General features: G+C 40.6%; 2 protein-coding genes across 2 annotated transcripts in view; both read right to left on the bottom strand.

Annotated features, from left to right (window-relative positions):
- Positions 1-16,064, bottom strand: part of LOC117214736 (ecdysone-induced protein 78C) — a 141,078-nt gene extending 125,014 nt beyond the window's left edge. Inside the window, exons 1-2 of the mRNA XM_033461031.1 lie at positions 15,706-16,064; positions 8,336-8,418 (exon numbers count right to left, since the gene is read on the bottom strand). Of these exons, the coding sequence (XP_033316922.1) occupies positions 8,336-8,418; positions 15,706-15,797 (175 nt within the window). The 5' untranslated portion in view covers positions 15,798-16,064. The remainder of the gene's footprint in view (positions 1-8,335; positions 8,419-15,705) is intronic.
- Positions 16,065-16,303: 239 nt separating this feature from the next.
- On the bottom strand, positions 16,304-17,470 carry LOC117214737 (deoxyhypusine synthase-like). Its single transcript, XM_033461032.1, is given in 3 exon segments — positions 16,304-17,158; positions 17,230-17,346; positions 17,348-17,470. Coding segments are annotated over 3 exon segments (432 nt in total). The 3' UTR covers positions 16,304-16,966.
- Between the last annotated feature and the right edge of the window lie 821 nt (positions 17,471-18,291).

Here is an 18,291-nt window from a genome sequence, read left to right as displayed (position 1 = left end):
CGAGTGAATCACGATTTGGCACGAAGCAAAAACGGTAATCGCGAATTAGCATTTGCATCAAAGGGTTGCCAGAGGTGGAGAGGCCGGGGGGATAGGGAGGATAAATAAGGGGGTGAAAGGGCGAAGGGAGAGGAGAGGTAGGGGCAAAGAGGGAGAGAGAGAGAGAGAGAGAGAGACGGTTAAGAAGGAAGGAGGGCGGGCGCACACACGGCAAAAGCCCTTGTCCGACAAATCGGTCGCGTAAAGGCGCGCTTTGAAGAGAGAGAAGGCTGGTCCGAATGGCGGTTTCGCGGCCTCGCAGACGGTCATTTGTCTCCTGCAACGCCTGCCTCGGTTCCGCGTTCCATCTGCGTCACAAGTCAGTGCGTTCACCTTGCCTCGAGTTATCAAAATCGGATCCGATGCGATAGCCCCGTGCACACGCGTATTCTTGGATCTCGATAGCACCACGTGCTCTTTACCGATGCGAAAAACCGAACTAAATTGATTTTCAATTTTCTCCCTTGTTCTCTTTCTTTTGCGCAGTTTTATCGTCAGTCTCTTTTTCTTTCAAATCTCTCTCTCTCTCTCATTCTCTCTCACTTTTGTTTTTCCTCTTCAACCGTCTTTGAAGCTATCTTTACCGTCCTTTCGTCGTTTAATAAATATCAGTGTGCTATAACTAGTTTGCCTATATAGTTGGCTATAGGCTGTATAGCAGCTTATAAGATGCAAATATGCGAGAGATTCCTTTCCCCGATTTAAATACCCCTCCCCACCCCCGTCGAGTTACAGCCGCGATCAAGAAAGGGAATTCAAGCGTGACGTAATCTGGCCAAGGTGGATTTAGGTAGCCGAGTTTCCTGGAGCTTTTTGTCCGATTCGTAACACTGTTGCGCAAGAGTCGTATATCGATTAAAAAGTTCGCCACGGAACGGAGGTGTTTGCGTTTAGAAGCGTTCAAACGACTAATATTATCGTTATATATAATTTATATAATACTTCTTTAACTTTATTTCATTATCTTATTGTTAACTTTATCACGCGTAAAAGGCCCTCTACACGATCGATATACATCGTCGATACAATGTTGCGAACCTTCGATGTTGACAATAATATCGATCGTTCGAACGCTCCTGGAGAAATCACCGAGTAAGAGAAACGATTTAACCGATCACGTAAGAGCCGACGAAACTCGCGTAACTCTTCTTCGGACATAACGACGATCTCGTCGATTATTCGTTCCCGATTGCATCGTTTTAGGAAAGATTATTATCTATTTATTGTACTCTTCTCTTTTGTACCTTTTCATCGTTAATTGTGTTCTAGCGATTAAGAAAGGGTTGCGCGCGACGTCGAAAATTTTCTCACTCGACGAGAGACAACCGACAGGGACTGAAAACACAATGCGGCTTTTGCAACTTCCTCGGCAATTATCCGAGCGCGGCGCATGCGATTCGTACGAAAATAAAAGGGAAGAGGCGCGAGAGCCACGCTCGACGAGTTTTACCTGCACGAGACGATGCAGAATACACGCTGGCATCCAGCACGCGCGTTTTCCTCTGCGATCGCGCTTCCCTGTGCGGTATTAAACGGCGAGGAGGTTCTAAGCGTCCTTGTCCTTCCAGGATAACAGGACGATGCCACCGCGGTAAGGAGAAGTACCACGACGCGACGCCAGAAATCGCGGACCGTGACTGGTTTCGCCTAAAGCCTCGTTCACACCTCGCGCAAATAGTCTACTCGCGTGTTTTCTTCGTCAGCCAAAGCAGAAAGACAAGGAGAAACTTCCTCTATCCGCATCGATTCGTGGAAAATCCAACGATTTCTTGCTCCATCGAGACTCTTTCCTGGTTCCTCCTCGGAAAACGATTTAGATAATCGCGTCCTTCGTAGAGGACACAGAATTCATCGGACGATCGTCGAAATCGCGATCACCGGGCTCGAACGGTCGTGTCCACTTGGATCAACTCGGTCCAGCACACTGAACGTCACTCCGTATCTCCGTAATGATCCTCTTTCACTGGGATCATTGTCCGTGCGCGTGCAACCGCGGAACAACAACAACAGTGGCAGCAACGACGTTAACCCGCGAGAAAAAGACGAAGACGACGAACACGACGATGACGAACGATGGTTCGACGATGGTGACGTCGAACGTCGTCACCGACGCGATTTACTCGGAAACTCGATCGACTTGTTGCGTCGTACCGATGTCGCGACTATATCGACGACGATCGGCAAGTGTCTTCCAGTTAGCGACTGTACGAGCGACAACAACCACGGGGAACGTACGCAGCGCGCGAAAAATATCGGAAAATCTGTGCCGATATTCGCGAAACGGAAGGTACCGTGGCGGGGGATGGAGAACGCGGCGATCGAAAAAGGGGATGGAACCGGGCAAATAGCCGCGAGCTGCCCTGTTACGATCACGTGCGTTTGTCACGAGTCGCGGTGGTGTATACGGAGCCGACTCGCTCGCTCTCGTGCGAGTGCCGAGAGCGAGTTCTCTCTGTATGTTTCCCCGTGCTCTGTCTTCGTCTCCGCGAGCCGACTCTCTCTCCTTCTCGCTCGCTTACCTTCCACGCTTTCCACCTCTCTCTCTCTCTCCCGATCTGACCGACCTGACGCTCCTCTATTTTCCTTCCAACGCGTCTATCTTTCTCGCTCGGTCGTACACGACCAGCGTTTCCCATCTTTGTCGCGAAGCTACGCTGTACGACGCCCTTTCTCGCTCTATCGCGCGAGAGAGAGTCTTACCTGTGAGGTAAGTAAAACCAGCGTTCCGTCGTACGTGTTACGGCATTGCGCGACTCGCCCGACTCGTAGCCCCACGCTCTGCCATTACGCGGGGTTCCGCGGTTCGCTATGGTGGGGAGGGGAGAGCGCGAGCGAGCAAGCGAGCGAGCCAGCGAGCTAGCGAGGCAAGGGGAGGGGGGTGGAGGAGCGATGACGAGTAAAAGGGTGGAGGAGGAGGTGATGGTGAAGGTGGTGGTACAAAGCGAAGGAAGAGGTGGTAACGATGGTAATGCAACAGGGGGTGGCGACGGGGCAGAGGGAGCAGTAGCAGGGCGAGAAGGAGAGGGGCAGATAACCAACTAACGAGGGAAAGAGACTCGCGTACAGGGAAAAGGGAGAAAGAATGACTACGAATGAGAAAGAGAAAGAGAAGGGAAGAAAAGGACGGAGAAAGGAGAATTAAGCGACTGGGTCGGAGGTGAGTTCTGGAAATGGTGGTAGGGGCTGTGGTATCGAGGGGGGTTCGAGGGGGTTAGGTGCACCAGAAGAGGGGAGAGGAGAAGGCGAAGTTGGAGGTGAGCCCTGTCGTTCGGATCGTACCGGTGGGGGTAGCGTGGATCGAGGCACGCTTGACGACGAGAGGGGAGGGGGTAATCCGTAGAAGCTGGGTGGGGGATGCGAGTGGACCAACTGGGTTCGCCAGCAACCCGCGGTTCATTGACCGAGAAGTGCCGGGAGAGCCGAACGGTCGGCCGTGTTCGACCCGCTGCTAAAACAGAATTTGTACCGGCACTTTATGCGGCTCGTCTAAGTACGCGAGTCGCGTGAAACCGACGAGGATGGACGGAACATGGACGCGGTGGAGCAGACAGCTACGGAACGGGCGAGGGGGGTGAGGGTGAAACGCGAGATAAGGAGAAGGAGACTGGGAAAGATTTCGCGATGCGCCAGCCTCGGAGGGAGATTCTCGATCGTCCGTTGAGAGAAGACGGAGAACGCGGCGGTTCGGCAAACGGGGTTGCAAGAATTTCGGCGAAGAAGGATGGGGGAGAAGGGTGGGCGAGAACGAGCGAGGGAAGCGGAGTGGGGCGGTGTGCGGCGCGAACGAGCGTAAGCTGTTGCGCTCCCGAATTCTGACGATTCAATTAGGCAAGTGCACTCTGCAGCTCGAGAGGAACCGCGACAACGTTTCCTGGTATCCCGATTTGATTTTAATCGTGCCGCACAACGACCACCCCTCCGATACGCGGTGCCGCGCACCTACCGCGTTATGCATTCTCGTTAGGCGAACCGATGGCACCGTGCGTCGAAAGTAATCACGCCGACGTTACGATTAAGCGAATTAACGCGCGGCTCGTCGAGTTACGTTCGTTTCGTGGTTAACGTGGCAACTGCCGCCAGTGCGGCTCTTTAAGTCGCCTAGAGACGCATTTTGCGCCAGGATGCGATTTACGTCGACGACGTTCCGCGGAACAACAACCGGAATAGATAGAGGCGTGAAATAATAGATCGAAGACAGCAGCGCACCCTCGACACCGCGAACTCTATTATCATCGGTCAAATCGTAAGACTATGAGAGAGATGCGCGTTTACTCGCGATACGAGGCAAAAGTTTTCGCATACGCGTCTCCTTGTCGCTCGTTGCGTCCGCGTTTTGCAACCGATTGACTTTAGAGATCGATCGATCTACGATACGGCCATTAGATCGATGTTATCGTGTTTGCCCAACGTGGAAACGCTGGCATATCGATGCGAACGATCGAGTTAGGCGATGATCGGTTCGATGACTTATCTTCTCATTGCCTGGCTACGCGACGATCATCGTGCGTTTCCTGATCGAACCCGCGATCCTGCATCCAAGAAAATGGCCGCCGGTTGAACGACGACCGACAACATTTACGAAAAAGGGATGAAGTCCCCGTGTAAGTAAGTCTGTCGACTGCCGGTGACCACACGGCCGCACACTTGTCGGGAAAGGAGATGCGCAACTCGGTGTAATGAACCTGGGAAACCGGTTACATCCGCGCGTGTATATATACAGATCGGTTCGGGCTGTACTTACGTTACATTACGCGAGCTGCTGCTACTCGCGATCGAACTATTGCATTGCAACGGATCGAGCAATCGAACTGCCTGAAACATTCCTCGTCAGCTTTATACAGAGGAATCTCGATAAGTATTTTTACGGATACGGTTCATACGGAAGGCCATCTTCGCGTAAACGGTATCGGATTAAACGAACGTAAGTGGATGCGGAGTATATGAATGTTTTTTATCAGCCACGACAAACGTCAGAGTATAAGGCATAGTACAGGTGTCTACGCGAAGCTAAAGAGCATATTTTTGCTGAAAGAGATAGAAACAATTATTGCGCGATATTTACCGGCGTACGATAAATTAGATTAGCCAGGTGTGAAAGATCGAACGGCACGGATTATTTCCGTACTTATCAGTAGCATACATAGATCGAGGATAAGTATAGTTAGTATAGTAGCTATAGTTAGTATAGCATCGATATATTTTGGAAACACGTTTTCCAAAGGTCGAAGCGTGTGACGAAAGTTTTGTTCGTAACTTCGATGCGGCTTACATTGACGAAGCGAACGCATAAATAAATTTGAAAACACAACCAGTCGATACCAGATCTCTACAAAAGTTCGTTCGTTTCATTTTGGCAAACGGCTATCTTCGGAAAAGAGAAAGAGCTCGCGACTGAAAAACGCGACGCTTTTTATACTTCGACTGTTTTTACCCGGGCACAACATTTATTTCCCGGATACGGTGCCTGCATTCTCACGACGACCACCGAAGGCACGGTAATGCAACGGCACATCCGGCTAGCTCGCTAAATCTATTTTATTCATATTCAATTACCCTGTCGTACTGTGTGCGCGAACCGAAAATAAATTCACCGCAAATCTCTCGCAACGACTAGAGGTGGGATAACTATTGCCGAACGATCGCAAAAACGTAAACGAAATTCGATGGCCGCTTTTCTCAATATAGAATCCCAGGTTATCCAGACACGAACACTTAGATTCCAAAATAACTCTCTAAACACTCGAGGATCGCAAAGATAAGGTATGACAACACACGTTCGTTTGATCCTCTTAGAAATCAAATTGATCCTACTCTATGTTGTATCGATTCCTTAATTTCATCGCGCAAATATACCGTTAACGCACAATTTTCATTTTCACGATTTAATTTCACGAGCTCGTTCGTCGCAAGAAGGTGAACGAAACACGAATAATGGTAAAAATTCTGCGATAAATTTGAAAAAAGTAGTTCAACTCATGGAACATTGAAGACAATTTAAAAATCCAATACCTCGTCAATCGTTCGTGCATCTTCAAAACTGTCTCTTCGTTAAATTTCGATGCAGCTCTCTTGAGAAATATTTACATCGAAGATACCGGTTTCGAAAATATTAGGTATCTTAATCTTAACTCGTTCATTTCTTCCACGAAATTTCTTTGCACAAAAGTGCACCTGTCATCTACCGCTAAAAGCCTTACGCCTTTCAATCGAACAGGTTGACTATCTTTTTAACCATGTTACATTAAAGTACGCTCCTTTAACCGTCAAGTACCATCAAAGCGAAGAAAATTGCATTTATCATACCTTCCTATCATACCTTCCTATCATACCTTCATTATTTACATATACATACACGCAATATCCCCTTTACTGCAAATAAGGACGTCGGATTAAAATTCCCATAATCGCAATCGTAAATTTTCGGCCTGCATTTCCGTTCGCCAAGGACGATTCCTCGAACGAACGATGTTTCATTGTCAAGTGGAAATCTGTAGAGAGGATAGTTTGCTGAAGCTGGCGTGGCAAAGGGCAGTCCTGCGAGAGAAGAAAAAAAAAATGCGGCGATTCAATTATCGCGGGGCGAAACGGCGAGAGCGGAACTTCCGGTCGCCGGCATCTTCCGGCTCGGCGTAAACCGTTCCGGCATAAAAGGAAGGATAAAGAAAGGGGTGGCGAGGTGCAGGTGAATGCAAGGAGTGGGAAGAAAGCTCCGGAGGAAGGCTACGTGTCGGTACGAGGGAGTTGAAACGGTGAACGCGGGATAGAGTTTGGGGGTTTAACGCGAGAAGTAGCGTAGCTAGGATGGCAGAAGAGGTAGGTGGAGGAGGTAAGAGAGAGGAATGGGGAGGTTGAAGAAAACACATAATAGGGTGGGGCGCTTTGCTGCCGCTTTTGAATCGATCCAACGCCGGCTACAGCTGGAATCTCATCCCACACCGGTTCGGTCAGCGGTTCTCATTCTTTACCCCCATTTCACCCCTCTTAACGCCGCGACAAAGATTATCGCGGGTATATGGAAGGACAGAGGCTGCGATTGGATTTAGATTAACATCGGCTTTAAAACTGTCGGCCGAGGACCAAACTGCCTTCGACGATAAAACTGGGTCGTGGGTCGACCAGCTCGTATCAGACACGTACGTGTCAAGCACGGATGAACGAGCTTTGAGTACACTTGTTAGCCCGGTCCGCTCAAATACGCGGCCGGTTATTAATTCGTCGTTGTCCTATCACGAGCCCCGGTTTCGAGTAGGCCGAACGATAAATCAAAATTGCACTTTGCAATTGGCGAGCGTTATTAGCTGACGGGCTGCCACTACGGAGGATCGCGTTTTATCGATCGTCTCGTCGATTAACTCGCCAACGATCGACTAATTCCCTGTTACCGCCGTTCTTCCTCGTTCGATCTCGTATACGTTGGTCCGTGGCAGGCGACAAGTTTATCAGAAGCTAAAACCAGTGCCGATTCCTCGCGTTCCAGGCAAAACGAAACCGAGCATGCGATTTTTGTTCTCGACGCGGCTGAATTAACTTCGATCGAGGAATCCTGTTCTACAAGCGTCTTATGGAGCAACTAGACGTTATACGAATGTCGTTAATTAGCTCGCGAGTTCCAAAAGCTGATATAATATCGGAAGAATTCCAAGCAGAAATGTGCCGCGTGTTCCGATAGAAATTTTGATCAAGGTAACTCGTTCTAAGAATGGAAATTATGCCAAAATTACCTCAGCCGCGATCTGCACTCGTCAACTTCGTACATCGAAAAGTACGGAAAACCGATGATATTGCGAATACTGTTTTTTGAATTCATCTCAGAATACACCATCACTCGTTACATCCTTCTGCAATAAACGAACTCGTAGAAACAAGTGGTCTGTTTTTTGAGAGCCAAAGATTAGCCGCTCGATGAAACTAAGAAATTCAAGCAAAAAGTGGAATTGATCGATTTGTCCTCTGAGAAGCTGAAATATCTTTCTTTCTCGTATACGTGCTCACTGACTTATAAGGCAAACTTCCAAAGTTTCTTATTTCTGGCCTTAAGCTAAAAAGCATCCCGTTTCATCAAGACCACGAGCAATAACGCGATAAACGCGTTTTAAATAATTTCCTCCTCTCTCTAAAGAAACTCACTTTAAAAAATGCTAACAAAAGACGAAGCTTCCCCTTTTCACCGGTCACAATAAGTTCGCCGCAAGTCGGCGTTCATTTAGCGAGGCCAGCTTCGCGTGCTCGCGGAGAAATAACCGGTGGCTTAAATTGGACCAGCGAGGCCTCAAGATCATTTATAATAAAGACTCACCGTTGTTGTTGCGCAGGATGGAAGCAGGACTCGTTGCCTCGAGAGGGCTGCTGGGCTCTTCCGTGCTCGGCTCCCTCTTCACGCTGAAATGGAAACATCTATTATGTATTCAATCGAACAGGGTGTAGAGAACGGATAGAAGGGATGAAATCGGCCGAAAGTAGTCCAAGATCGACGCGAAACAGAGAAAGAAAGTGCTAGGAACAGGGTCGTTTAGGTTCCTCTCCGGGTCGTTCTGTTCGCGAATTCGCTTCTTCCTTATCGTACACACGAGATTGTGTTTGCGCGCAGAGGGGTGGTTCTTTGACTATGGCCCTGACTCCATCCGAGCAATCAGGATTGACCTAGTTTTTAGTTCAATTTGCGCGGCGAACGTGCGTTTCCCTTAAGCCAGCCGAAATGAAAATGGACCAGCAGGGGAAAAAATCGAAGATGGATGGGTCCACAGGGGCCAATTGCACGGATCGGAACGATAGTCGTTGTAAGAGAAATATCGCGTAATTGTAAGCGATTTTTAAAGAACCACGAAGTCTGTTCGTAACTAAAGGTAAGGTATTCTAATTACGAGATAATTGAAATAGGAATGATTGAACGTAAATCTAGATGAAGTTTTGTAAAGAAAAAACCAGTAATATTTATAGAATATCGTACGGCATTGTAAAATTAACGTTACATAGCGTGTCAGAATTTCAAAATTGTTTTCTTGTAGAAAATGAAAATGCGATTCATCGCGTGACGATATTAGGGGTATTGATACGTTTCGTGAGTTCGCTATATCTTAAATGTGGACGAATGCGTGACGTTTGCATATTTAAGTAGAAAAAATACTTATGCTGTGAATCTCCGATACAGAAAACTATTGGAAGCTCGCTAATACGAAAGATTCTATTACGTTAACCAAATGAAAGAACCTTACTACTATGATAAAGATTGACATCGAGTCAATCGTTGAAAAGAAAAAATATGCAAATACGAAAAGCAGATTGGAAAATAAAAATGGCACGGGATACGATCCACTAATTACACGTACATCTTACATTTTTCAGTATATGTTTGAACATGTTTAAATAATATAGAGAACGTTGGTTATTATCGTTGCTTCTTCCTAGCCGATGATACCCTGTTTAATATCTGTTTATATAGGATATATCGCAATTATTTTGACCTCCCTTCACTGTTGGTAAAGTAGACACAAGATGACGATTGAGAAATGATAAGGACAGCCCCAGGGAGCTTGATGTAAATCTAAATATAACGTGCATATATAACGTACGAATGCTCGTCTAATTAGCGTACAGTTACATTTAATTGCTACTCTTTCACGATACGATACCTGTCGAAAATAGCTTTCGCTTCGATTGTAACGCTAAATAACGCTAGAAAGCCAATTGCACGCTACAACAAGATAAAGCGTGAGAAATGAAAACTTTTCACGCCCATCTATTTTCAAGCGTGACTGTTACATCTCTATATTCTCTAATTTCACACAAACACGAGCTCCATCGATCCTACACCAACCAAAGATGCAACGATTAATAAAATCCTCTGTCAACCGGTTAAACGTTTCATTTTTCGTTAACCCAGAAAGCTTACATGGCTGGATCGTATTAAAGTTTGATAGGATTTTACCATCCGCGATTGCAACAACGATACAACGTAAACGGACACGATAAGAAATTATATCGGAAGCTAATACGGTCAGCTGTCATGTTCCGCGAGGCACCGACACCGACTCGTCGCGATTCGACAGGTTGGAAAACTCTTCGCGCAAATATTTTCCCCGCCAACGTCTTTGATGCTCCTTCAAAGAGGATCCCGAGTTCATCAATAACCGATAGATCTAAGAGGATGGATCGACACCCCCGGAGAGGCGTTTGGAAAGGGGAAGCCGCTTCTCCTCTATGAATAGATCTCCTATTTCGGAAGCCGAAGAGTACGTGTTATCGAGCGGCGACCAATAGCCCGCGACCGCTTTGAGCCGCGACGATGATGACAGAAACCATACGCTACATTGGTGTAGGTGCTACACCACTATTCCGAGTGTCGTCGATAATAATTACTCGCCGAGTTCGAGTGAAACGAAGTGGGTCGGCCGAAAATATCTGTACCTAAAAGGTGGTCAATCACGCGTGATCCGAACCGCGAATGCGACCAGCGATCGAAGATATGAAATATAGAAGATCGCGATTGGAAATTATTTAAGCGATTTTTAATTAATTAATCGAGTATTCGAGAATAAACTATTGAAATATTCGTAGAGGTATCGGGTATCTTTGCCGTGGTTGCTTTTGAAGTTGGAACATACACGTTGCGAATCTTTCATCGAATAATTTTGAATGTTGAATATACGAGGTAATTACCGAGTAACAAGACAGGAACGAATGTGCGAAGGAAAGCAGACGATGCATGTACTAAGACGTTTTATCAACTATATAGCGTATTTAAAGCGGATTTAACAGACGAAGTAGAATGTTTGGACAAAGAAAAGTCGATAGAAGCTTTGGCAAAAATAGAATCTCCTTGGAAAGTAACAAGAAGATTGGGACATAACATCGATCATCGTAGAAATATTGAAAACGGATACCGTGTGAAAGCTTTATTACACTTGCAAGCAAGATTCCATTTTCGATACTGAAATAATAATTATAAAACATAGAACATTCACGACACGATTAAATTTTCACGATTAGCAAGTGGTAAGCGAGTATGCAAGAGAATATCATAAGAAGGAAGAATGAAAAAGTAATTAATAGCTCAGATATTATCTTCATAAGTTTAAACATCATCGAATTACCAAATTTAAATATACGCGCAAATAAGAGTAATGAGATCTTCATAAAGATTTGATTGCTGGTCAAAGATATCAGACTCTATAGGTAACTGATACGGATATCAAAGCGACAAAGAGCGTAATTCATCCTAAAAAAAGCAACTACCATTGCGAACGAGTAGGGCTCTTATTTCTAATTTAGCGGAAAAACAGCATCGTTGTATTTGTTTGGAAGTTACTTTGAAACAAGTAGAATAAACAACATTATACGTAATGGCGGTTAGCTATGCTTTTCGTACTTAATTTTCCATTATGCAGAATTAATGCTCTCCATTCCATAATGTCATTCTAAATCGATTTTTAATACCATCCGACCACGTTTGAAGTTGATTTTGTTATCATCTTATTCCAGTGCGTCAGTTCGAATTAAAACCGGAAGAACGTCGATCTTTTATAACAGTCGTTCGTAACAATATCCTTGTCCGTGACAAAAGATAAACAATATCAATTATTAATATTATTAATATTCTAAAACTACCGAATTCAATCGAAGGATTATACTGCGAGTTACTTCTCGCACGCCCTACAGTAGCTTTTTTAAATAATTTATCTAAGACATCTTTTCTGTATTCTGTACGAAGATCGTAGGATATGAGCGCGGTAGTTAATTTTAAGATCCAACACGCTATTAATCGTATGGGAATCGCAGGAGGCAAACGTAACAGTACATTTCTGTTGATTTTTCAATTTGATATCACTTTACAGAACCGAACAGGATAATCTTGATACGACATCATTGAAAACGAAAAGAAACCTGTTAGTTCCAAAGATGTAAATTTTTTAAAGTTAGCCGATAAGTTCGCGAAATTTGGTACAAGTTAATTGTATTTTAATCTTATGACGAACGATCTGTTGCAAATTTTAAAGAGAATGAGAGAACACGTGGTTGACTCTTGAAAAAAAAAAAAAAGACAAAGGAAGTACAAGTTTGGTAACGTAGGATTGATTAACAACATATTGAATTGCCAAACTGCTTCGCTGCGAAAAAATTATCGTATTGTTCCCGTCTGTATCGTGTGCGTAATCTGAAATGAATGAACTCTGAAAAGGACGTACTATGCTGAACTTTCAACGCTTTAAGTATCAGATATGTTCTTAGCCGGTTACAAAATTTAGTTTAGGTGGATATATCACCTGTTTTTAGAATATCTTTAAACCCAAGAAATGACTAAGTTAAAATCAAGAAATACGAATTTATCACGTTTTGTCCGCGCGTAGATTTATAAATTACAAATTTAATTTTGTTCCAACTAGCAGAAATTTTTAAATAAATTTCTAACCGAAGATCCATTGTAAAACCTTGCTATACAGTTTTGTTCTTTTTTCTTTTTTTCCTTTTTGTGTGTGTGTGTGTGTGTGTGGAATTAAGGAGCGCGAGAATAAGCAGAGCATCGTGTATGAATGATTTCAGCGAGTAAATCATAACAAAAGCGCATAATGAACAGTTACTGCACTTGGCAAACGAGAAAGTGTAAAAATAAAGAATCTCTCGTAAGTTCTCCGCTTAGATGCATAGTTAACGGTAATTATTTGTGCCGAAAGTATGCGCGTAAGGAAAAAAAGAAGTTAGCAACACCGTAAACACACTCGACTTGGTCGGAGAGAACTTTCATTTTGAAATAAGGATTGTATGATGAGCGAGCGTAGATGGCACAAAAAGATATGTAAATGGTTTTCGTATAGCGAAAAATAAAAGAATGCGAAGAAGTGGAAGCTTCAGAAGCAGGTTGGTAATTCAGAAAAGATATCCCGGAAATGAATATCGCTACACGAGGAAGTCTATGCTTTTATAATTAGCTCATGCGTGTATATGTTGTTTGCATGATGCTCGTAGAATATTTTCTTCTTCAATATTCGATACATTACGTATAGGAATATATGGAGTATGGAAAAGTGTGAAAAGAAAATTTTGCTATTTTTTTTTTTTTTTTTTAAGTAATCCAATGACTAACTAACTAAATAATACTAAATAATACTAACTAAACTAAATAATACAACTAACACTAATATATTGATTTTGGATTTTCGAATGATGCATATATAATGTTAAATAATTGCCAATAAGCTAATGCTTGTAGCAATAATCCTACGTTATACGTATAATATAATAACACTGAACATCAACTTTTGGGTGGTATATATTGAGCAGACCAAGCTCGATAGTGTATAAAAATAACGAAAAAATAACAGGAATTGAGTACTAGCTTCAATGAAACATTTTTCCTGTCCGTTCATATGACACGGTTATTATTATAAAGAGAAATGGCGAATAATGACAACTAAGTAATGAACACGCAGAACGTGGATATTGCGCGTGAAAAAATAATGAACAACGTTCATGCGCTCATTGATCCAGTCGCGAAGAAGTATTAACACATTGTAACGAACGTTTCGACTTCCGTTTCCCCCGGTTGTGCCACAGAAACGTTGGAACGATAAGGAACGCGTAATTTTTATTTCGAAACTCGCTTGCCCGATCTCTCTTTCGTTCCGAGGGGCACAATGTATTCAATTAAATTTCTTTATTCACGCACTGTAAACCACGAACAAGGTTTAACGCTTGCAGAGACCTTCCCCGGCATTTGCGTTTTTAAAAACAATGACTAAAAGACGAGGAAATCGACTTGCCAGCCGCTGCAAAAAACGTATTTAAAATTAAATGGAACGTTCATTTCCGCGAAGCTTTTCTCCTATAACTCGCATCTCGTCAAAACTGGTTATTTTGCAAACGCGTAATAACAACGATTAATTTTATGAATAAATGAACGGCAATTAATTTCACGATGGAAAGAAAGCAACGAAAGAGAAGCTCGTTAAATTGAACTACGTTGATTCGAAATATTGGAAAACATATTTTATAAATAAATTTTATAAATAATTAAATTTTATAATATATGAAATTAATATACTATATAACGTATATACTATATAACATATAAACTAACTGTAAATATATATATTCTCTAAATAAGGAAATATCGGTTATAAATAAATTCAAATATGTAAATTTTTATTCAAATGTCAAATATGCAAGTATTGATTAAATTTTAAGTTCGTAAAATGAATATCGTTTCTCAACAACGAAGTTTAGAGTTTATAATAAAAAAATAATTTCATGACGCAACGAGAAGATAGCTAAAATGACACGCTATAAAGTCATCACAATTATAAACTATCCTACGATCAAATTGAATTCTCACTGTCAGTTAGTTATAAATGACCACAACAGTACAGTTAGCGTTAGATTTCGTTATAGGGTTACTTAACTTTAATAACCTCAATTCGAATTCGAATTCTGTATCTTACGCGATAAATGTCGTACATGGATTTTATCGCGTAAAATGGAAAATTCGAATTAAGATAAGGTATTCTAAGATTAAGTAACTTAACTATGTAGATATATCATATATCATGTAATGATATACATAGTTAACACATTGATACCAATTGAATGATACCAACGATATCAATTGAAGGTTAAGTTAATAGAATGATACCAATTGAAGGTTAGGTTATTATATAGCAGGATAATGATAAAGACTATGTCAAATAAGTTATGCTGCAAACAAGGAAACCATAGAAGTTTTCTTCGTTTATAGTAGTAAAAATTCATATATAGAATATCGTGAACGTAAATACGAATTCGGTAATTCAGAAAAAAATCAGTCAGCGGGTCTTGGTCGTTTACATTTTTAAACCGGCTGGATAAGAAAACAAGGCTGAATGCTGAGGACGAGACGTGATGCTCTTAAAGTTTGCATTATTAAATGATACCTGTACAATTGCATTCAGTTCCAAAAACATGAACACGATAACAAAACACGACTTTATCATCTTTCTCAAGGGAGCACTTTAGAAGATCATGCACACATTCAAAAAGTTTCGCCCGCTTTGTCACGTTACGCGACTGTATAATAGGAAAAACGTAACGACTTCAGAAGCAAAAATCTTTCATGATGCACAAAGCGTTATCTTCTTATACACTAAGTAATGCACACAGTCTGTTCTGAATAATAATAAAATTCATCAAAGTATAAATATTAATCCGATTCTTTCAAATAGATATTGCCGCCATTGTGATGAACGCTTCCCGATATAATTGAGGAATTGAAATGGTAAACGATATAGACGTTAGAAATAGAAATTTAAAGAATAAACAAGAAATATTAGTCGAAATTGATACCTAGTTTCCACTGAAATATTACTTTTTATTTTTTCATTACTTGTATCGTTTATTATTTCAAATCCTCAGTTGTACCAACACTCTTATTTTTAAACCTATGTACATGTATATATGTATATCTTCCTCGAAGTTTATTTCAAATAGACCAACAAATAACGTAATATACATTATACGCTTTATACAACGAACGAAACAGTATTTCATATTAAAGAAATTGTAAAAATAGTTTTTGTATTCGGTAACAACTGTTGAACAACTCTGAAATAGTTGTTATATATGTATAGTCCTGTATTGGTATGCGATCGTTCAAATGGTGTGCAGCCTAACCTTAAGAAACATAAAACTCTGAATCCTTACCTGATGAAAGTCGAATCTGCCGCAGGGCTGGAGGGTCTTGGTGAGGAACTTGCAGTGGACGCGGTATTGGTTTCTTCCACGTCCATCATCATTCATACCGACAATGACGGATCAATGCGAACGTTGGAAATTAACAGGGTATTATGTTAACGAGATCAACGAGATTGGAATCAGAAGGGATATCGTACGGAAGGTGAAAATTTTTGTCGGGCCCGCCAGTCTCTGAACGTTTGATCTCACGGGGGCAGAAACCATAAAGTCGGGGAACTTGACAAAGGGGTTGGGGGTTGGTTTCATGCGCCCGTCCACGAGCGCGGACTTACGGAAAACAACTGACAAACGATGTTACCCCCACCGTGAACAACCACTATCCGACGCCTGCAACCCTGCGCCACGGACACCTGCCGCGTAGGAATACTATCATTGCGCAGGCGCCGCGCCGTCAAAGAATTCTTGAATTTTTATAAAATTAACAAAATAATAAGAATTAAAAAAAAAACACATATAACGGTTCGTTTATAATCTAAGTTTTTAATAAAAAAATGTTTGTTTGATATTATTAACATCATACAGAACTTACTAAGTTATAAAGTATTACAAAAACATAAAAACATACATATACATATGTATATTGAAGAGACGATAGAAATGCGGTTAGTTTCATTTAAAAATGGTTTATTAGGTTTTTCTTAAATATCTAAAACAATCTTTTCTCTTGTTGAGTAATAATGTCGAGCAAAAGTTTCTCCAACGAGCAATGGAAAAATCAGAGATGCATCTGCACAAATCTTAAATATTGTTACTTTAACTGGTTTTACATTCATTCAAACCCTTGTTCCATGAAATAGCTTCATCTGGATGAGCACCACTATCACTATCACCAAATTTTGAAGATGTATTTATAAATACACCATATTTAGCATTATTTCTCTGGTATATAAATTATTTTAATTCAATTTGTTATCAAATTTATTTCTATTTACACATTCTTTATTACCTTGAAATTTGCATTTCATATATGATAATATTTTAACAACACTACCTCCGATGATAATCATGCCACTGTTTATTGCTTTCACAGTCATTGTATTTAATTGCCTAAGATTTGTGAAGTAATCAACATAATATACAATAAGTAACATACAATATATTTAATATCATTGTATTATATATTTGTTATATTTCTTGTTTGCAATATTTATAAAATCTATATTTATTTAATAAATAAATTAAATTATATATATAAATTCTAAACTTTATTTTACAAGTTCAAATCTGAGATTATGTCTATAATTAAACCTGGATTCCTATAGAAGTGAAGATTGCCATCTGACAAAGTGGGGCTGAACACCAGAATTAAATTATTTTTTTCAGCACCATAATGTATTAAATCTTCGTTATTAATTTCTACACCTAGTCTTGCTATTACTTTAGATGGTGTTCAAATCATATCCTAAAAGTTCATAAATATTTAAATGCTTAATTTTCTAAAAAAATGTTCAGCTCTCTTTTATTAAATCATACCTTCTCTTCCTGTTCAGCCAACATTGTATCTAATGTAAGCATAATCCAATCTTTAAATAGACAGTAATTGCCATTAGGTATTAACATTCCTGTTCTATTAATAGCATGTTGCCTAAGACTTTCTTTTTCTAATCATAAATGAAAATCTTCTATATGTATATCTTAATACTAAGCATTTTATTAAATTTTCTTCCATACCACCTGCTATAGACTGCATTATGATACATTCAACCTGTAACATAAGTATATATTTAAATTGTCAATAATATTAAAAATTATTAAATATTTTAATGAATCATTTTATATTGTACAAGAAAAATTATACTTTATATCTTGAATTTCACATGAATCTATATTTAATGTATATATTCTTCTAAAAATATTATATATGAAGATATTTTCAATAAACTTATTTTCTTCTAATTTACCACTTTGATCATCTTCAAAAGGAATGTTTCTAGTCCGTTTCTAGTCACTACTGGTCCAAAATTTTTTGCTCAAAAATCAGAATTCTTATATGTCTCTGATAAAACATTATAGGAAATTCCTTAATTCCAGTCATATTCTAAAACATGCTGATATCATTTAATATTTTAATCATATGAAATTGTTAACTACTTTCTAAAGTTTGATTTTCTTATATTTTATGAAGAATCTACACAATCTTTCACACGATAGGTGTTTCAACTAGGATAGGAGAGCTATGATACAGCACTTTCTACAATTGTTGGGTCTTCATGTGTTATTCATTTTTATATGAAATTTGTTATGTTTTTAAATTATATATATAATGCTTTTCATTGAATGCTTCTTATACATACATATATATACAATGCTTACAAGGAAACATAACCTAACATGAAAATATGATTCTTAATACAATTTCCCTATACATACTAAAAATGTATTGCTATATGTAACTGCGAAATTTATTATTACATGATTCTGATCAATAAGTGGAGTCGGTAATTGCAAACTATACTGTAAATTATAATCTGGTGTAGGCAAACAACGTACATAAATAGTAATTGATAGTAGGTAGTATGTATGTATTTAGCTACA

Source organism: Bombus bifarius, unplaced genomic scaffold, assembly GCF_011952205.1.
Source record: "Bombus bifarius isolate JDL3187 unplaced genomic scaffold, Bbif_JDL3187 scf7180000009243, whole genome shotgun sequence".
In the NCBI taxonomy this organism is placed as follows: domain Eukaryota; kingdom Metazoa; phylum Arthropoda; class Insecta; order Hymenoptera; family Apidae; genus Bombus; species Bombus bifarius.
This window is presented reverse-complemented; position numbering and strand designations above follow the sequence as displayed.